Below are 19333 nucleotides of genomic sequence, written 5' to 3'. Positions count from 1 at the left end.
GCTCCCCGCTCCCCCCCCGCTGCCAGGCGGCGCTTCCTGCGGCGCAGACACGCGTGGGAGGGCGGACGGTGCTTTATTTTCACAGAGGAGCAAGGCGCGGAGGAAGGGGCACGCACCCCAGGGACCCTCCACGGCCCCCGCCCCAGGGGGTCTCCCCCTTGCCTGAGAGCCCGGGGCCGTGTGTGGCTCAGACAGCCCAGCCCGCGGTCCCCGAGCATCCCCCACCCACCGGAGCCGCGCCAGCGCTGCCCCGCAGGACTGAACTGCAGAGCTTCAGCACCACACGGAGCCCACCTCTCCCCACTCATTTCTTCTTCTTCTCCTGCGTGCTAGTAAACCAGGAGTCCAGCAGCTTCTTGCTGTAGTAGAGTTGCCAGCCATGCACCTGCGCGGCCACCACCACCACCAGGTACATGACGGAGACGGCCGAGAAGCCGAAGATGAAGCGGTAAGCTTTGCCGTGGCGGTACAGCTGCTGCGCCATGGGGAACATCTCCATGGCCCCGTAGATGAGGGGAGCCATGGAGAAGAGGCCGGTGCTGATCATGGAGAGTACCAGGTAGCTGATGTTGTTGCGGGGGAAGGACAGGAGGCCCAGGAGGGAGGGCAGGATGCTGAGCAGGTAGGGATACTCCCACTGGTAGGGCATGGCCACCTGGTCGTGGGGCAGCAGCTTGAGGTGCCCCACGACCATCTGGGCCAGGAGCAGCAGCCAGAGGACCACATGCGTGTAGATCAGCTTCTTGATCTCCGACTTGAGGGTCACGCTGGGGAGAGAGCGTGGGGCCATCAGGGCCTGCTGGGGCGGCGTGTGCCCCCCGGGACCAGGGACAGGGGACACCTACCTCATCTGGTAGTGCGAGGCCACGCGCTCCCGGTGCTGGAAGTCGCTGCCATCGGTGCCGGCGGCGCGGGGACCCCCACGGGAGGCCATGGCGCTGTCCTGGGGAGACACCGCGTCAGGCGGGGCCGCCTCCCCAGCGCAGCCCCGGCACCAGCCCCCCGGGCCTCCCTCCCACAGCGACAGCCCCGGGGCTCCCTCCCCGTGACCGCCCGGCCCTCCGGGACATCCCCGGGGTGCCCCCCCGCGGGTGAGGCCCGGGCCCGCTCCCCGCCGTGCCGCACCTGCGGGCGGGCCCCTCTGCCCGCGCTTCCGCCGCTCTATGGCCGCGCCGCCGGCTCCGGATGCCGCGGGGGCCGCTCTGCGCAGGCGCGGCGGGGCCGCCATGGCGGGCGCTGGGAGAGCCGCCGCCGCCGCGCGGGGCCTGGCGCGCCCGGGGAGCGGGGTGTACACGGGGTGCGTTTGTGGCTGCAGTGCGTGTGTACAGAGGGTGTGTGTGTGTGTGTGTGTGGGGAGAGCGCGTGTGTACACGGGGTGCACGCCCATGGTGTGCTGGCACCCCGAGATGCACACGCGTGGGGATGGTGAGGGCCCGGGGGGGCCGCGCACGCCTGGGGACAGAGGAGTTATGAGGTTGGGGTGATGGGGGGGGTTGTGGGGTTGGGGACATACCTGTGGGGTTGCGGATGTGTGAGGACAGGAGCTGGGGAAGCGTGAGGGTGCAGAGACACGTGGAGAGGAGGGCGGACAGTGGTGGGTGAGATTTATGGACACGCAGAGTGGGGTGCAGGGTAGGCGGCTGAGGGAAGTCCCTTCTATGTCCCCCCTGCCCACTCCATCCCCTGCAGGTGGAAGCGGCTGCTGGGCCCCAAGGAGACGCTGAGGCTGTTGGAGCGCTCCGTGGTGCACCGGGAAGGTACCTGCAACAGGGGAGAATGGGGGCAAGGGAGACAGTGAGTGAGGTACATCCTGACCAGACTTCCCCTCACTAGGAGCCCTGCTGGCGCTGAGCAAGCCCTCGGGCCTCCCCGTTCTGGGTGAGTACAGGACAGCACTGGGGGGTCTGCAGGGGTAGGGGTATCTGTGGGGGGGGGGGGCTCAGCAGGTGCTGACCCACCAGCATCTCCCCAGGGCGCCCTGGGGACCTGAGCCTGGATGCACTGCTGCCAGCACTGAGACGACGCCTGGGCCTCGCTGCTGAGCTCCACGTGGTGAAGGCTCCTGCCAGGTGTGCTAGGAGGTTCCAGGCTGGAGGTCCTGAGGTGGAGCTGGGGCTACTTTTTCCTCTCCAGATCTCAAGCAGCTGTGTCCCACAGGGAATATTCTGGCCTTGTCCTCCTGTCCAGCTGCTACCACACTACTAAGAGGCTCCAGCAGTTCTTCACCAATGCTCGCCGGAGAGGCCAGTATCCTGCCACATATCGGTGAGTCCTCGGGACCTTGCTGTGCTGGCATGGAGGTCCTATCCCCTTCTCACACCTTACCCTGCAGTGCCATCACTGTGGGAGTCCCGGCAGAGGTGGAGGGTGAGATCTGCACTGGCCTGTGCTGGCAGCAGCAGGGGGACAGAGCCATGGTAAGGGGGAGCCAGCGGGCTGGGGGCACTGGGGATACCCCCAGGGAGTGCTGAGGGCTGTGCTCTGCAGGTGGTGCCGGTGCCAGCCCCAGGACGCCGCAGCCTGGCCAGGAAGGATGTGAAGATCACCCTGACTCAGTACCGAGTGCTGAGTGCCATGGGAGGCTGTGCTCTCCTCCAGCTCCAGCCCAGGACAGGTGAGTGGCCTCTCAACACCTCCACCACCCCAGCCATGCTTCCTGACCCCTGCAATCTTGCTTCCTGTTCCTCCCCAGCCTTCCCAGAGCAGCTCCAGGTGCACCTGACACTGCTGCTGTGCCCAGCCCTGGGTGACCATGAGCACTCTTCCCATGTGGGCAGGGTGCTGGGAGTGCCCTTCTTTCTGACCCCTGGGACTGTCCCGACCCGCACACAGGTACGTGGCCAAGGTGGATGCTGGGTGGGGCATTCAGCACAGGCCTCAGTGATCCCACTGAGCTGCTCACTCACATTGCAGGTACTGGACGAGGAGTTGCTGTCCCGGCTGGGGCTTTCTCCACGGCAACTCCATCACCTCCCACTCCACATCCACCTGCAGGAGTTAGTGCTGCCCGAGGGCCCCCTCTGTGCCCCCCCACCACCCTACTTCCTGCACTCTCTGCGCTGTCTGGGGCTTCCTGAGCACTAGGAGCCCTAGTTCTGCAGGGGGATACCCACTCCACCCTTCTGCTCTCTGCCACCCCATTAAAATCCCCTCCCTCCTGTCTGGGTGGTTTAGTACTCAGTTCTTTTCTTGGCACACAGAGGGGGGCTTTCTCTTGGCTCTCCCTCTAGCATTGCTGGGGGCACCAGCCCTGCCACCACTCTCTGCCTGTCCTGGTTCCGAATGCTAGAATGCAGCAGTGTCATCACCCACCGCAGCTCTGTCTGGCAGGGGTGACCACAGGCAGGATCAGAGGCAGTTTTTCCTGCCTGGTCTCCACCCTGGCAGCCCCTGTTCCCACCCACAGCCCCATCCCAGGGGTAGTCCTAGCCTTCCCCCAATTCTTACACACGGAAGGTCTGAGACAGATTCCTTATCACTGAACTGTTTTAAAGCGTGCATGAGGGAGGAGGTGGGTACCACGACACAGCAGTGGGAGGTTTTTGGGATGAGAGGTAGCCAGGTTCTGCCGTGTTGACCCAGCAAGGACAGGCACAGTGCTGTCCACTCCTGGGGGTGTGTCAGTGTCCGAAATCTTCTGGATCCCATTGGGAGCTGCTGTGTGCTTCTGCTCCAGGCACGGGGTCCTGGTGGTCTGTGCAGACAGGGGTTGTTGTAGGGGCTTGGCAGGAGAGAAGGAGCGTGCATAACCCTGGGATAGCCAGGGGTTGCTGGGGGTTTCCCGGGGTCGTGGCACAGGCACCCAATCCAGGGGACAGCCATTGGTCCGGGGCTGTGCAGGCCGGGGCTGCCCAGGCAGGTGACCAAGACATGGCAGCCCCTGGCTCCCAGCAGAGATGGCCCGAGGCTTTGGTGGTGCTGGGGCATCAGAGCTGGGGGAAGAGCAGTGCCTCTGGAGCAGTTGCTCCACAGCAGACAGCTTCCGTGTTGCTGTTCTGGGCTGGGTCAGCTGGGTGGTTCTGCCCCCTGGGGACAGAGATGGCGTGGAGGCATGGGGCACCTTTATAGGAAATCGAGGCCAAAAACACTGGGGCATCTGGGTGCTTCTGCCCACTGGTGACAGGATGAGCCTGGGGACGCAAGGTGCCATGCTGAGGAATTGATGCCGTGCTTGCTTGAATACTCTGGCCCTTGGGTACACAGGGTGGTGGAGGGCACTGGCCACAGTGGTGTGGGGCTTCTCAGCTTGCTGCTCTGCTGGCTGGGGATTCTTCAGGGAACAGCCTTTGACCATCAGCTTCACAGGTGCTGACAGAGGCTTGGGCAGCGCTGCCTGCAGGGAGACAGCAGGGAGTGTGGGCTCAGGGTGCCTGGGGGGTGTCTGCCCCCCATCCCCACAGCCTACCTCCTTGTAGATGAGCTGAAACGCTCCAATGGAAGAGGTGGGGTTATCCTTGCGGTCGAGCACGAGGCGCAGCGTGTCCCGCTGGACATTGGCACAGAGCCGCCGGGTCACTGGCGAGGAGGGGCTCATGGTGGGGCAGGAGTTGATCTCCAGCAGCCAGGGTTGGAAGTCCTCCCCAACAAGAAAGTCGGCCCCATAGAGCTCAAAGCTGCCCTTGCGAAAGCGCACCTGGTCCTGGGCACTGCGCAGAGCACTCAGGATTGCTGCCTTCATGCCGGGCACCAGGCGCTGGTGCCAAGCACCTGCCTGCCCCAGCTGTGCCAGGTATTCCTGGAACTGCTTGTTTGACCAGATCTTGTCATGGGGCACACGGGGGTCCTGGTCTGGTGATGTCTTGTACCACTTCTGGACGGAGACATTGCAGAGGTGCCTGGCACTGGGGTAGGGAGAGTGGGGCTGGGTCAGGGGGTGCCAGGGCGCTGGGGCGTGGGGAGCTGGGGGGCACTCACCGCTCCAGGCGACACAGGGAGAAGGGCCGGGAGCAGAAGCGCAGGTAGCAGTCTCGGTAGAACCAGACGGTCAGTGGCTTCCAGTCAGTCACAAGAAACCATTGCCGGATGTCAAATTTGGTGCCGAAAATGGTCAGCAGCTGCTCCACGTACTTCTGTACCACCCATCTGCCCAACTGTGCTGAGGGTGCTGTGCAGCTGCATGCCAGCTGCAGCACCTCCTCCAGCCGTGTCGTGCAGATGATCCCTGGGGAACACAGTGATTGTGGGATCCCTCCTAAAAGGGGAGCTTCTGTGTGCTACCCACTTCCCCCAGCCTTACCCTTGCCTTGGGATTCAGCACCAGGCTTGAGGATCCAGATGTTGAACTTGCCCTCCATGTCAAGCTGGGGCAGCTGCTCTGCCAGGTGCCGCAGCAGGTCCTGGCACTCCTTTCGCTGCTGCTTGGTCAGCACCAGCCCTGCCCCCTCACTGTGGGGGTGAAGGGGGCCTCAGCATCAGCCCTGCCATGGTGCCCCTCATCCCCCCATCCCACTCAGCACTCACTGTACCACACGGTAGTATCGCTGCAGGAAGCACTCCCAGTTGATGCATGTCCTGCAGGGGGATGGGGTTCTCCTGTCGATGTCCTGGTGCTGCAGAACACCCAGGTGCTGCTTACAGACCTCCATGGCTTCCTCCACCAGTTCAGGGTACAGGGGGGAGCCTGCCCGTGCTGTGGAATGCTTGGGGTGAGAGATACGACTCCTATGCCAGCCTTGGGGCCAGAGCCTCCCTGTGGGATGGGTGGCTTTGGGTGCAGGGGGATGGGGTGGGGAGCAGAGCACCCATAAGGTGGGCCAGTAGAAGGGAGTGGGGAATCCCAGACCACAGCCATGAGCAGAGGCTGTGCCTCCAAGCTTAGCCATCAGTTGTCCCTAACTCTCTGCCATCACTCCCAATCCCAGGTCCATGTACTCACCTGCTCCCTTGGCTGAGTTTGGGACCTGCTGAATCCTTACTGGCCTGTCCCCAGCCTCCTCCAGGGCCAGTTTGAGCAGGCTGCGTGCTGCTGTCAGGCGGAAATCCTCTGCAAGAAGGAGGCGTCATCTCCAGCCATAGGACATTGGAGGAGTGGGAGCACAAGGAGGGACAGGAGGGCAACAGCCTTTAGCTCACCAATGAAAGCTTCTCGCTCGTCCACAATCCCCAGCCGGTAGCACCGGGGGAAGAAGGTGTTGGGGTCAGCTTGCTCAATCCACGGCAGCTTTTGTAGGCTGAGGCACAGCCCTTCCTGTTTAGATGAGATTGTCAGTCCCTACTGGACCCTATCTCCCTCCCCAAGGCTCTGGCCTCCCACCTTGGTGGTGAACGCATCCACCCGGGCATAGTGGTTCACTACGTTGTCCTGCTGCAGCAGCTCATGATCAGTGGCGTCAAGGAAGTTGGTCCAGATGAAGTTTGGCAACCGGTCCCGCACCAGGTAGGACTAGCAGAGGGAGGAAGCCAGGGTGGGACACAGAGCCCCCATCCCACCCTCATCCCTTGTCCAAGGCTGCGCCCATCTATGCCTGGGGGTCACAGGGGAACAGTGCTGGGGGCAGTGGCAGAGCCCAGCCCCAGCCCTGTCTGCTAACCATGAGGTCATGGATGGCATTGGGGTCCTCATCACACTGCTCTTCCTCCTTCTCAGCAGGTAGGCATGGGTAGTGCAGGGGGTCTGTGGTCCCCAGAGGAGGCTGTGCCCCACCACGTCCACCACTCTGTCCACCACCACCATTACTTGGCCCTGTCTCCAGCTGCTGCTTGTTTTGGTCACCACGATGGTGCTCCAGCTGTCTGCCCGTGCTGGGGAGCTTCCTCTCCACCCAGCCCCGGGCTCGCAGCTCACGGCGGATGATGGGGTAGGGGCCATGTATCATGAAGATCTTCTTCTCCTGTGCAGAGACCAGTGGGCTCAGCCTGCCCCAGTCCTGGTTCCCCTGGCTCAGCTCTCCTGAGCCAGAAATGCAGTAAATGCAAGCAGGTGGCATTTCAGGGGTGTGAAATCAGGTCCCTCACCTTAATGGCCATGTCCACATGCAGCTTGGCCTTCTTGAGATGCTCAAGGTTAAGCGAGTCCCAGCAGCCAACCTGGTGACTGGTGGTGGTGGCTGCTGAGTGCCCTGTGAGGACAGCCCTGTGTAAGCCCACTGTCCCCACGTCCTCAGTCCCACAGGGCAGGCATGGAGAGGTAGAAAGCACTGACCTGCCTGCTTCTGCCTGACCAACCTTTGGGCGCTTGAAAGGGCAGTCTTCGACCTGCTGAGCCTTGTGCCAGCGCTCCTGGTGCACTGCACAGTCCCAGGATGCCCCACTGTGCCCTTGTCCTCAGCCCGCTGGGCCATGGGGTGTCTGGAGTGTACCTTGTTCATGTGTCGTCCCCACCTGGGGGGCTGTGTACCTGCAGTGCTGCTCTCAGTGTTACATTGTCCCATTATAGCCTGAAGCAGAGGGGAGCTGTGGGTGGCTCTTCCTCGTCTGTGCCCAGTGAGTTGTCCTATTACCCTGTCCTGCTGGGGAAAGTCGGAATCCAGCACAGGACATGGCTTCTAAACCCCAGACCACTGATGCCAGAATGGAGGATGTAGATCCCCCAACCCCAACACTGCTGTGATGTCACCACCCCAGCTCCAGCCACCACAATGGCTCCACTGCACAGAAGGGAGGACACAAACAGCCCCCTGTGCCCACAGCCAGCCATTCCCCACTCAAACTTGGCACCCTGACCAAAATCCTTTTGTGCCCCACACCCCAAGCCCCTTGCTGCCCCCAGGCCAACTTCAAGTCTTTTCATATTCTCCTGACACCCCCTATGGCCCCTCACACACCATCAGGGCTGACACCACTGTTTGTTTTTTGCCACAATGCGCCCTTCCAGTTCCATGTCCTGCTCCCATTCCATGATCTGCCCCCGAGGCCCACAGTGCCCTCCCCCATCCCCCGGTGTGGCCCAGAGCGGCGGGAGGGAGGAGACGGAGGCGGGGATACAGCAAACAAGACCGTTTAAAAAACAAGACAAGACAGGGGCAGCGGCCGGGCCGCGCTGCCGCAAGCGGGGGCTGCTCCCGCCCAGCCCAAAGAGGGGCGGGCAGGGCCCGGCCCCGCCCGGCGGTCCTCGAGAAACGGGAGCAGGCACAGGCACAGTGCCCGGTGGGCACAAGCACAAGGGAGCCACGGGGTCCTGCACCACGGCCTAAAACTGGAGAGAAAACACACGGCTGTTAGTCCCTGCTTGCGGCACTCCAAGAACCCTCACCACCCTCCTGGCACCTGGGATACAGGCTGAGGGTGGACACTGCTTCCAGGGATCCGTGCTCAGCTTCTCCCACTGCCTCCCCAGGCACTGCACATCCATCTCAGCACCCACCAAAAGGGCCTCATCCCCCAAGGCTGCTGCTGCCACTGAGCAAGCTCTGGCGGGGGGGGTGGGTCTCACAAGCTGGCACTTCATGAGCAAATGGGATACAAGTGCCTTTGGCATCTCTTCCTCCTTGTCCCCAAGAGGTTCCTTGGGCAGGATATCACCCTGTCCTCACTAATGGGACTGGGGGGCTCTGGGCAAAAGGGCAACACTGGCTGTGACCCCACACCCCACTCCCAAAATCAGAGACACCTCCTCCCATTTCAGAGTCTCACATTCTTAAGGAATTCCTCTGCCACGATGCGGGCTCTTGCATTGACAGAGAGTTTCATCTCACTGATTTCCTTGTCGATCTCTTCCATAAAGTGGATGACAAAGTCCACCAGCTTGTGCTTGTACATCTGCTCCGTGTGGAAGTTTGTGATCAAGAAGCTGATGTCATAACCCTGCACAAGAGAGAAGCAACCCTAGGGCTTAGCACCCAAACTGCTACCCATGTAAGCTCACATCCCAGTGCCAGGAGCAGAGCCAGGAGTTGCTTTGTCCCCTCCCTGCCACCTCACCTCAACGGGCTTCCTGCGCAGGATAAAGAAGTTCTCAGCCCTCATCATCATAAAGCGCATGAATTTGTGGCACAAGATTTTCTCGATCTCATCAGCCTGGAGAGAGAAAAGGGAAGTGAGGCTTCCCCAGAAGCGGAGCTGCCGGCCCCCTGCCCAACCCCCCTCACCTGCTTCACGGCGATGCTGACGCGCACAGAGTTAATGGAGCCCTCGATCAGGACCTTCTCCTTCTCGTTCCTACTGATGATCACCGGCTGCAACAGCAGCTCTTTGCTGCTCCTGCGAACAGGGAGAGGGCAGAAGTGACTCATAAGGAAGTATTTTTACTGGTGGGAAACAGGGAAGGGGAACCGCAGGGATAACGGGGATATGAGGACTTTGCTACTCGATGCTGCCGCATCCCAAAGAAGTTCCGCCTCAGGGCGGACGATGCCTCGGTCCCAAGCAGGACCCCCTTCCTCCTTCCCGCAGCTCCCTGCCGGCACCGGCCCTGTGCCTAAGGGTTGTGGGGTGCCCAACGCATGGCAGTAACGGGCCGGCAGCCCCCAGGGCGAGCAGACAGGGCTCCGCAGGGCTCCCCTGGTGTTCCCTCCCGCCCCCGTACCTGACTTCCACCTCAGGCTTGTTGTGCCGCTCCACCACCTGAGAGGAGAAGTTCTCCAGGCACAGCGCGGCCTGCAGCGTGGCGCGCACCGCGTTCAGGTACGGGCGCAGCGTGGCAGTCTGCGGGGACACGGCGGCGGCGTCAGACCACCCACCGGAGCCCGGGGGTCGGGTCTCGCCCTCTGCCTCTGCCCCTGCCCCCGACCAGGAACCCGCAGCCCCCTCAGCCCAGCTCCCTCCGCCAGCCCCGGTTCCGACCCTTCCCAGCCTCCTGCTGCCACCTCCCTTCCCGGGAAACCCCCCGCCCTACCATGGTGGCAGCGGCGCTCCGGTCCGGGCAGGCGGAAGTGGCTGATCACCTCTTCCGGGATGCGCGGCACCTCCCACTGCGGCGGGAGGGAGGGGGGGCGGCGGGAGGCTCCCGCCCTGCGGCCTGGCCCCCCCGCGGCACGGAGCCGGGTGGCGGCGGCGAGACTTCGCGTAGCTCCCCCCGCGTCCTGTCGCGCTTGGTACGGGCCTGTCAGCGCTTCCATATTAGGGAAGAGAGATGGAGGGCGGGCTGGGCCAATGAGCGGCTGCGCGGGGCGCGGCGCGGCCAATGGGGAGCGCGGGGCGGGGCGCCCGCGGGGCCGGAAGGGGCGCCCGGCCCAGACCCGGCCCCGCGGCCTCCGCTGCGCCCCGGGGCCGCCCCCGCCTCGTCCCCGCAGCCCCCGGTGATCTCCCTCCGGTTCCCCTCGGTGATCCCCCTACTGGGTTCCTCGGCGCCTCGGTGATTCCCCCCCCGCCCCGTTCCCTCAGCGCCCCGGTGATTCTCCCCACGTTCCTCTCAGCGCCCCGGTGATCCTCCACCCCGGGTTCCACAGAGCCTCGATGCCCCCCGACTCTCCGTAGCCCCCCACTCCACTCCCTTCCCTCCCGGCTTCCCCTGTCTCCGGCTCCCCCGTGCGCCCGTCGGTCCCCAGAGCTCACTGGGTGCCCGGTCCCCATCGCCATGAGCGAGCTGAAGGACTGCCCGCTGCAGTTCCATGACTTCAAGTCTGTGGACCACGTGAAAGTGTGCCCCCGGTACACGGCCGTGCTGGCCCGCTCGGAGGACGATGGCATCGGCATCGAGGAGCTGGACACGCTGCAGCTGGAGCTGGAGACGCTGCTGTCCTCTGCCAGCCGCCGCCTTCGCGTCCTGGAGGCTGAGACACAGGTGCTGGGGCCCCGCTGGGTCAGGGACAGACTCTCTGTTTGGCTCCTTCCCACCAAGGGGCTGCCTCTGGTCTGCCCCTGCCCAGCACCGGCCACAGCACCTTATGGGACATCACTTTCTTCCAGATCCTGACGGACTGGCAGGATAAGAAGGGCGACCGGCGGTTCCTGAAGCTGAGCAAGGACCACGATGTGGGCACGTCTGTAAAACATGGGAAGCCCAAGAAGCAGAAGCTGGAGGGCAAAGGAGGCCATGGGACTGGGCCTGGGCCTGGGCGGCCCAAGTCCAAGAACCTGCAGCCCAAGATCCAGGAATATGAGTTCCAGGATGATCCCATTGATGTGCCCCGCATCCCCAAAAATGATGCTCCAAACAGGTGTGTGGGTGTTGGGAGGCAGTGGGATCATTTTTCTCCTTCCTTGGAGCCCATGGCACAAGGGCTGCCTCTAGCCTGAGAGAAGAGGGGCCACAAGGGGAAAGGGGACATGTGTCACCTTCCATGTGCTCCCCTGCAGCTCCCTCTCACAGTCCATCCATCCTCGCAGGTTCTGGGCATCGGTGGAGCCGTACTGTGCTGATCTCACCAACGAGGAGGTCAGAGTCCTGGAGGAGCTGCTTAAGCCACCAGAGGATGAGGCTGAGCATTACAAGGTGAAAAGCTCCTAAGCCACTTTGTCTGCCCTCTCTCCCCCATCCCCTCTGGCACCTCACAGTGACTGTTCCTGCCTGTGGCACTGGGGAAGTGGGAGGCAAGGCAGAGGCTCCAGGAGCTGTGCTGAGCCTTGCTCTTGCAGATTCCACCACTGGGGAAGCATTACTCCCAGCGTTGGGCACAAGAGGACCTGCTGGAGGAGCAGAAGGATGGAGCCCGGGCAGCAGCTGCTGCTGACAAGAAGAAAGGTGTCCTGGGGCCGCTGACTGAGCTGGACACTAAAGGTGCCCCAATCCCACCCCTGCCTTTTTCCAGGGGGGCTGGGAGGGCTTGTGCCCAGTGGAGCCAAGCCCAAGAAAGGCTGAAGTTGCCCTGCCCCACTGCTCATCTCTGTGCCTTTGGTGTTGCTTTTTCCCTCTCTCGCTTCCTCTCAGATGTTGATGCCCTCCTGAAGAAGTCAGAAGCCCAGCATGAGCAGCCAGAGGATGGGTGTCCCTTTGGTCCCCTGACACAGCGTCTCCTGCAGGCCCTTGTGGAGGTGAGGGGCTGCAGTGGTGCCATACCACAGTGGCCTGGCACTGTGGGGCATTGCTGCCAAGACCCAGCACTGTAACCCTTCCCTCGTGCTCCCTTTGCTAGGAGAACATCATCTCTCCTGTCGAGGACTCCCCCATCCCTGAGATCACTGGCAAGGACTCAGGAGCTGACGGTGCTGGCACATCTCCCCGCAGCCAGAACAAGCCCTTCAGGTGAGCAGCTGAGGCAGGCCCAGAGCTCAGCACTGCCCGTGGGTGCCCCAAGCACGCTGCTGGCTCCCTGCCACTGTGAGTCACGGGGAGCAAAGGCCGTGTGGTGGGCAGCAGCCGCTCTCCCCCCTCTGGCAGTGTCCCTCACACCAAGTCACTGGAGGGGCGGATCAAGGAGGAGCTGGTGGCCCAGGGCCTGCTGGAGTCAGAGGACCGCCCGGCTGAGGACTCTGAGGACGAGGTGTTGGCGGAGTTACGCAAGAGGCAGGCAGAGCTGAAGGCGCTCAGCGCACACAACCGCACCAAGAAGCACGAGCTGCTGCGGTGAGGGCGAGCGGGCAGGGATGGGTGCAGGCAGGGGGGCTGCCCTGCAGGGCCTGACTCCCCCTGTGCCCCCCAGGCTGGCCAAGGAGGAGCTGCACCGGCAGGAGCTGCGGCAGCGTGTCCGCATGGCTGACAACGAGGTGATGGATGCGTTCCGCAAGATCATGGCTGCCCGGCAGAAGAAGCGCACACCCACCAAAAAGGAGAAGGACCAGGCCTGGAAGACCCTGAAGGAGCGGGAGAGCATCCTTAAGCTGCTGGATGGGTAGCAGGGACCAAGGACACCTCACTCTGTGTGGACCTCACCTGCAGGGGGCTGCCCTGCCTGAGCCCTGCCACCACAGGATGGAACTGGTCTCCCCCATGCCCTGAGTCTGCTCAGCCTCCCTACTCGGATGAAGGAGTCCAGCAGCAGTCCCCTCCCTGTGTGAGGCTGTCACTGACCCAAGATGGGCACCCTGTGGAATTGTGGAGGTCCTTCCCTTGAACACCCGCACCCCGGCTGGTGGCTTCCACTCCCATGTCCCCCCTGCACACCCCTGTTATTCAGGTGACATCAGCCAGGTCACTGCAGGGGCTAGATGTGATGGTGCAGTTCACACGGCCCCATGTCCCTCTCTGTGATGTGGGGCAGGGGGAGATCCCAGCCCCCAAGGGTGGACTTGAGGGAGTGGGGAGGGGAAGGGGCTGGAGGGGTGGGGGGCTCGGTAGGTGGGTGGCCGAGCTCTCCATGTACCGGTGGTTTCTATTGCCGCGAGCACGGGCAATAAAGGCAGCCGTGTGCTGGTGATACTGTGGTGACAATTGGGGACGTCATGGGGGACAGCCCTGCCCGTCTGTGGGGGTGGGTCCTGCTGGTGCTGCGCTCAGTCTGGGGAGGGGGGCGAGGAGTGGCGGGGCTGGGCCTGTCCTGCAACTCCACGCGTGTCCTCCTCTCCCCCAAGGAATGCCCTCTCATCCCCACAGCAGACGCGCGGGGGGAGTGTGTGGGTGATGCCGCGCCTTTCCCGCCGCCCTCCCCGCGCCTTTCCCGCCTGTCCACGCGCGCCCGCGGTCACGCGTGTCCCCCCCGTTCCCCCCGCGGCCGAACCGCCCCCTCCCATTGGCAGCGGCCGCGCGCCCGCCCGCCCCTCACCGTGACGTCAGCGCTGTCCGGCGGCGCCGCGCCGGGAGGAGTCGCCGCCGCTCCGCCGCGGGGCCCGGGGCCGTCGGTAAGGGCGGGGCGGGGCGGGGGCGGCGTGCCCGGCGCGGAGGTCATGCCCACGCGTGACACCGAGGAGCGGCGGTGGCGGTGCGCGTCACCCGCGCCGCGCAGCTCCGCTCCCGCCCGTGTCCCGCCCGGCGCGGCTGTGCCAGCCGGCGGGCGTGGGGAATGGCGGTGGGGACCCCCCCGTGCACCCACGCGTGTGTCTGGAGCCCTCCCGCTGCCTGCCCGCCCCGCACCGCCCCATGGGCGGGCGTCGGGAGGGTCCCGGCGTGTTTCCCCGCTGGGGCAATCTACGCCAAAAGTCCTGCGTAGACACAGCTCGTTCCCATCACCCCGCGATGACACCCACCTCCCCGCAGCCCCCTGTCACCCTCGTGTCCCCGTGCCGTCCCAGCACGCCGACAGCCTGCCCCACTCGTGTCACAGGTGGGAGTGTGTGGCCCCACAGGGCACCATGCCGCTAGGGCAGGATGGGCCCAGCTGGAAGAAGAGGATCGAGGATATTCAGCGGATCTATGATTTTCGAGATGTCCTGGGCACGTGAGTTGCAGGCTGGGGTGACACACCAGTCACAGCCCACTCGTGGTGGTGGGTCTGGCCCCTCAGGCTTTGCCATGTGGCAGTGACCTGCCGTGTGGAACCAGCTCAAATACTGGCCCAAGGTGGGACTTGCATATGAGGGGACATGCTGTGGGGCACAGGTGCCACCTCCCTCTGGCGCTGGCTGGTCCCCTGTGCTGTGCTGAGGGTACCTGAGGGTGGTCCCCTGGCAGGCACAGGAGTTCCCAGTGATGCCCATGGCACCGTAAGGCTCTTAGGCTGGATTAACAGGTTAATTACGTTAAGGCTTAGAGCCCAGTGCAAACACACTGCCTGTCACTCCTGTCTCTTCCCCACCTGGGCACTGCCAACAGTTCTGGCTGGCTCTTGGGTGGCTACAGGATAGCACAGCAGAGGGCTACTGCAACCCACGTGGGGGCTCAGCCCCAGCACAGCTTGACCTCGGCAAGACCACAGCCTTATTCTGCCTGATATGGGGATGGTGCAGCCACACTGGGAGGGCGGAGGGTGCCAGGCATCCTATCGCTGGCAGGGTCCATGTCCAGCCATCCCAGCGGGCCGCTCCTGCTTGCTTTTCTCCTATAAATAGCTGGACTTTCTGCCTGTCGCCATGACAATCATGGCATGGCGGCATCGGCAGCTCCGGCTGGTGGCTCCCGTGCCCTGCTCATCCCTCACCCCCCCCAGGGGAGCCTTCTCTGAGGTGGTCCTGGCGGAGGAGAAGGCGACGCGGAAGCTTGTGGCCATCAAGTGCATTGCCAAGAAGGCACTGGAGGGAAAGGAGACCAGCATTGAGAACGAGATTGTCGTCCTCCACAAGTAGGGGCCGTCCCAGCACCAGGGTGGTGCCCCCCACACCCGGCACAGCCCCCCACTGCCAGCGCTCATTGCTGCATGTTATTGCCAGTGCCCAAAATAGCCAGCGGCGCATGATGAGCTGTGGCACAGAGCCTGGCTGCTCCCTGTCTCCTGGGGGCTGGCGTGGGGGCAGCCCGGTGCCCTCTCACCACCCCTTTGTGCCTCCCCCCACAGAATCAAGCACCCCAATATCGTGGCCTTGGATGACATCTACGAGAGTGGCACCCACCTCTACCTCATCATGCAGCTGTGAGTGGCGTTGGGTGGGGCTCCAGAGGGGCAGGGGGGCCATGCTGACGGGTGCTGCCCATCCCTGCAGGGTCTCAGGGGGGGAACTCTTTGACCGCATTGTGGAGAAGGGCTTCTACACTGAGCGGGATGCCAGCGCCCTGATCCGGCAGATCCTCGATGCCGTCAAGTACCTGCATGACATGGGCATCGTTCACCGTGACCTGAAGGTGAGCATTGAGGGGGGACACTCACAGCACTGTCGTGGTGGTGGCAGGAGAAGACTCCAGTGTCACCCCTCCCTCGACCCTCCTCTTTCTGCAGCCCGAGAACCTGCTCTATTACAGCATGGATGAGGACTCCAAGATCATGATCAGTGACTTCGGGCTGTCGAAGATTGAGGGCTGTGGCAGTGTCATGTCCACAGCCTGTGGCACCCCTGGCTATGTGGGTGAGTGCTTGCAATGGGCTGCCACCACCCTAGCTGTGGGCTTGGGATTCCCGCACAGGTTGGGGTCCCCCCTCACCGCTGCCATTCCCCCCAGCCCCTGAGGTGCTGGCACAGAAGCCCTACAGCAAAGCAGTGGATTGCTGGTCCATTGGAGTAATTGCCTACATCCTGTATGTATCCCCCCACCCACCACCTTCCCCTCCTGGGGGCCTGGCACCTTTGGGCTGCTTGGGACCAGAAGCCCCCTCCCCACTGTCCCCCTAGGCTCTGTGGTTACCCCCCTTTCTATGATGAAAACGATGCCAAGCTCTTCGAGCAGATCCTGCGGGCCGAGTATGAGTTTGACTCACCCTACTGGGATGATATCTCGGACTCAGGTGAGCTGGGACCACCAGGGCAGTGGGGCCTTTGAGCCTGGTGTAGCTTCACAGTACCCAGAGGAATGGGTGGACAAAAGCACTTAGAGCTGCTCCATGCTCTGTCCCAGCCAAGGATTTTATCCAGCACCTGATGGAGAAGGATCCTGGCAAGCGATTCACCTGCGAGCAAGCCCTGCAGCATCCCTGGTAATGGGGAGACCTTTTGCTGCCTGCCCCCCTCTGCAGCTCACCCCACAGCAGCCATGGGATAGGAAAGCCCCTGCTGACTTCCATCTTGCTCCAGGATTGCTGGGGACACAGCCCTGGACAAGAACATCCACCAGTCAGTGAGTGAACAGATCAAGAAGAATTTCGCAAAGAGCAAGTGGAAGGTGAGTGTGGGGTGCTGGTGGGTGTTAGGGGGTGCAGCAGCCCCTCAGGCACCCCATACCAGCTGATGGACACTGTGGGGTCAGTAGCAAGCTTTCAACGCCACGGCGGTGGTGAGACACATGAGAAAGCTGCAACTGGGAACCAGCCAGGATGTCCCTGGGCAGACGACTCCCACCAGCCCCAGCGAACGGTTGGTCGGGGGGACCAGCAATGGTGAGCCCCAAACCCCCTATCCCCATCCCACACCCCTCGGGGCTGCCCCCAGGGTCTCACCCTGTTCCTCCCTGCAGGGTCAGAGTGTGGGCGCTCACCCACAAGCAGAGCTCAGCGTCTCCCACCAGACTGAGACGGCCCCACGTAGCTGCCTCCAAGGGGGCCCAGGGGAATCCAGCCCCCCATGGGCACAATGTGGGGTGGGGGGCTGTGCAGTGCAGGAGCAGGGGACGTAGTGTGGAGGCAACCTGCTCAGCTCGTCCTGGTTATGTGGAGCTGCCTCCACTGCAGCCTCACAGCAGAGTTCTGCATCGGGGCAGGAGCACACCACAGAGCCCCCCAGCTTGGGGCTTTGTCCCAGGCCCCTCCCCACACCCCTTCCCTCCCTCCACGCCTGGCCTGGCACTGTCCCACACCCCCAACCCCAGCATGTTCAAGGACAATTTTCCAAATGGATGTTTCTATTTTATTGCTTGTAATAAAGACAAGAGGCCAAAGGTGCTTGGCTCAGCTCTGCACTGAGGGAGCTGGACACAGCCTCAACTCCCCCCCCCCGAGCTTCACTACCCAGGGCAGCAGCTTCCCCCATGCACCCAGTGAGCAGGCGACAGGCAGTTGGCCACACCCATCCATCCCAGGCTGGCAGCAGTTGCACTGTCCCAACTCAAGTCACTGTTCCTCCTGGGCTGTTCCCTAGAGGAGCCCAGCCTCATAGCTGTCCCAGCCTCAGCTCTCCCAGGCCTGATGCTAGCTGCAGGCTGGCTTCTGGCCCTTGCGGAGGTCGGCACAGAACAGGACCTGGAGTGGGGAGATAATGGGGAGGGCATGGCAAGGGCATGGGATGGGGGGCAAGGGTTCCAGGAAGGGGGGGTACTCACTGCCTGTGCCCAGCCGGCACGAGGGCCCCACAGCCCCCGGAAGAAATCACCTGCAGAGAGAGTGTGAACACCAGCGTGGGAGTACACCTGCAGTATCCACCACCCCTGAGGGTCCCACATCAGGCTCCAGCCCTGCCCTCACCGATCTCCTGGTAGGCGCGGGGGGTGAGGCTCTTGCCGCCCAGTGCCACGCCGTAGCGCTGCCGTGCGATGTGCCAGACGTGCGTGTCCACCGGCACCGCCTCCGCCTTGTCCAGGGACAGCAGGCAGACACAGTCGGCCACCTGCCACCAGCGGCACCCGGTCAGCTCCCAGTGCTGGTCTCTGCTCCCTGTCCCACCCCCGTCCTGGCACCCACCTTGGCACCTACACCAGGCAGGGCACACAGCACCCTCCTGGCCTCGGCATAGGGCACGGTGCGGAGCTGGCACAGCCCCTCGGTGCCGAGCCCCTCGGCGATGGCCCGCGCACTCCCGCTGACAAACTTGGCCCGGTAGCCAAAGCCCAGCGCCCGCAGCCGGGCCTCGGCATCGGCGCCTGCGGGGGCACAACAGGGAACGTGAGCGGGCGCGGGCGAGGCCGCGGCAAGATGACAGCGGCAGGGTGGAGGTGCACCTGTGAGCGCCGAGAGGGCTGGGAAGGCATGAAAGGGCCGGGAATCGAGGCAGCAGAGGCGGCGGCCGAAGGCCTGGCAGAGGCGCTCGATCATGGCAGTGATGCGGGAAATGTGGTTGTTGGAGGTGCAGATGAAGGAGAAGAGGCACTCGACCGGGTCCTGCCGCAGCACCCGCACCCCTGCAGCAGAACACGGTGAGGGACGCCGGGCAGGTGCTATGGCCACCCCTTATAGCTCCGTGGGGCCGCCTCACCTGGGAAGTCACTGGCCACCTTGCGGAACAGGGGGTCGGCCGCCGCCCAGGCCCGGTACAGGCCCGACAGCCCCACGTCCAGCTGGAAGTAGTCGCGCAGGATCCGGTCCGTCTCTGCGACGTCCAGCCTCGCCGCTTTGGCGGGACACTCATCCCGCTCCTCCTCCTCCCCGTGCTCATCCTCCTCGCCGTAGACCGTGTACCAGAGCCGATCCCCGTCCTGCCGCAGTGTCCACACGCGGCCCTCCAGCACACCCGTCCAGGCCCCGGGGCTGCTCTCCCACCACCTGCCGCACACAGGGCGGGTCGGGCCGGCTCGGACGCGCCGGGCTGGGCCGGGGGACGCCCGAGAGCCCCGGGCTGGCTCACCGAAAGCTCTGTCCCGAGGAGAGCACCAAGTCCAGGCGCAGCTCGGCCGGCGGGCACGGCAGGCAGCGCCACAGGGACGGGCAGGCGGACGGAGCGTCCCGCAGCTTCATGGGGCTCGGGGAGCGACTGCGGGCCCCTGCCCTGCCCGCGGGGGCGGCGGGGTCAAGGCACGCCAGGTGCTGTGCCCCGGGCTGCCCCACAGCCCCGGCCCGGCCCCACACGACCCCACAGCCCCCGGCCCGTGCTCCTGGCCCCGCACCTCCTCGCCCGCCCCCAACCCCCCCCACCATAGAGAACCCGCCCGGCGCTCCCCGCCCCAACTTCCGCCCGCAGCCGGAAGTGGCGCCGGCGCCGCCGCACATTGTCCGCCCCGCTCCCGCTCCCGCTCCCGCTCCCTTCCCGCCCGCAGCGGCCGCGGCTCCGCAGCGGAGGTTTATTTTCTAAGAATCAATAGATTTTTCTTCCTTCAAAATAAATACAAACAACGTCCGAGCGCGGGGCCGCCCAGGGGCTGGGCCCGGGGGTGGGGGGCAGCACGGGGGTGCGGGGCGCGGGGGGCCGCCCT

General features: G+C 64.0%; 6 protein-coding genes across 10 annotated transcripts; 3 read left to right on the top strand and 3 right to left on the bottom strand.

The window, feature by feature from the left end:
* Nucleotides 1–65: 65 nt before the first annotated feature.
* On the bottom strand, nt 66–1152 carry JAGN1 (jagunal homolog 1). The gene is made up of 3 exons (XM_083869253.1): nt 1126–1152; nt 846–943; nt 66–767 (listed from the first exon to the last, which is right to left on the bottom strand). The coding sequence occupies exons 2-3, from the start codon at nt 932–934 to the stop codon at nt 305–307; spliced, it is 552 nt and encodes a 183-aa protein (XP_083725379.1). The 5' UTR covers nt 935–943; nt 1126–1152; the 3' UTR covers nt 66–304.
* Nucleotides 1153–1222: 70 nt separating this feature from the next.
* On the top strand, nt 1223–3196 carry RPUSD3 (RNA pseudouridine synthase D3). 2 transcript variants are annotated; one of them, XM_083869252.1, is made up of 9 exons: nt 1223–1297; nt 1690–1757; nt 1834–1878; nt 1973–2069; nt 2158–2265; nt 2333–2417; nt 2488–2614; nt 2693–2832; nt 2926–3196. In XM_083869252.1, the coding sequence occupies exons 1-9, from the start codon at nt 1227–1229 to the stop codon at nt 3082–3084; spliced, it is 900 nt and encodes a 299-aa protein (XP_083725378.1). In that variant the 5' UTR covers nt 1223–1226; the 3' UTR covers nt 3085–3196. The 2 variants fall into 2 exon arrangements, with proteins under 2 accessions (XP_083725378.1, XP_083725377.1); XM_083869251.1 differs by having other exon boundaries at nt 2914–3196.
* Nucleotides 3197–3460: 264 nt separating this feature from the next.
* Nucleotides 3461–9830, bottom strand: LOC310913669 (uncharacterized protein). The gene is given in 15 exon segments (XM_083869281.1): nt 3461–4884; nt 4928–5161; nt 5237–5385; nt 5461–5629; nt 5876–5983; nt 6073–6187; nt 6254–6382; nt 6531–6830; nt 6955–7263; nt 7267–7344; nt 8572–8742; nt 8860–8955; nt 9027–9138; nt 9464–9582; nt 9773–9830. Coding segments are annotated over 15 exon segments (3501 nt in total). The 5' UTR covers nt 9776–9830; the 3' UTR covers nt 3461–3475.
* A 295-nt stretch (nt 9831–10125) lies between these two features.
* On the top strand, nt 10126–13172 carry TADA3 (transcriptional adaptor 3). Of its 2 annotated transcripts, XM_083869231.1 has the most exons (8): nt 10132–10660; nt 10786–11036; nt 11206–11311; nt 11455–11596; nt 11747–11850; nt 11952–12061; nt 12197–12382; nt 12459–13172. In XM_083869231.1, exons 1-8 carry the CDS (start codon nt 10454–10456, stop codon nt 12649–12651), a joined length of 1299 nt encoding a protein of 432 aa, XP_083725357.1. In that variant the 5' UTR covers nt 10132–10453; the 3' UTR covers nt 12652–13172. The 2 variants fall into 2 exon arrangements, with proteins under 2 accessions (XP_083725356.1, XP_083725357.1); XM_083869230.1 differs by having other exon boundaries at nt 10126–10660; nt 11455–11850.
* Nucleotides 13173–13545: 373 nt separating this feature from the next.
* CAMK1 (calcium/calmodulin dependent protein kinase I) lies at nt 13546–16844 on the top strand. Its single transcript, XM_083869244.1, has 12 exons — nt 13546–13593; nt 14016–14129; nt 14838–14969; nt 15183–15257; nt 15328–15466; nt 15561–15687; nt 15782–15857; nt 15952–16064; nt 16175–16253; nt 16351–16438; nt 16526–16652; nt 16730–16844. Exons 2-12 carry the CDS (start codon nt 14044–14046, stop codon nt 16783–16785), a joined length of 1098 nt encoding a protein of 365 aa, XP_083725370.1. The 5' UTR covers nt 13546–13593; nt 14016–14043; the 3' UTR covers nt 16786–16844.
* A 491-nt stretch (nt 16845–17335) lies between these two features.
* On the bottom strand, nt 17336–18881 carry OGG1 (8-oxoguanine DNA glycosylase). Of its 3 annotated transcripts, XM_083869247.1 has the most exons (7): nt 18769–18881; nt 18400–18686; nt 18146–18325; nt 17889–18067; nt 17673–17814; nt 17531–17580; nt 17336–17450 (listed from the first exon to the last, which is right to left on the bottom strand). In XM_083869247.1, exons 1-7 carry the CDS (start codon nt 18876–18878, stop codon nt 17400–17402), a joined length of 999 nt encoding a protein of 332 aa, XP_083725373.1. In that variant the 5' UTR covers nt 18879–18881; the 3' UTR covers nt 17336–17399. The 3 variants fall into 3 exon arrangements, with proteins under 3 accessions (XP_083725373.1, XP_083725371.1, XP_083725372.1); XM_083869245.1 differs by having other exon boundaries at nt 17889–18325; XM_083869246.1 differs by having other exon boundaries at nt 17673–17778; nt 17889–18325.
* Nucleotides 18882–19333: the final 452 nt, after the last annotated feature.

Source organism: Zosterops lateralis, assembly GCF_965231275.1.
Source record: "Zosterops lateralis genome assembly, chromosome: 11".
Taxonomy (NCBI): Eukaryota; Metazoa; Chordata; class Aves; order Passeriformes; family Zosteropidae; genus Zosterops; species Zosterops lateralis.
The sequence above is the reverse complement of the archived record's forward strand: the minus strand, read 5'-3'. Positions and strand labels throughout refer to the sequence as shown.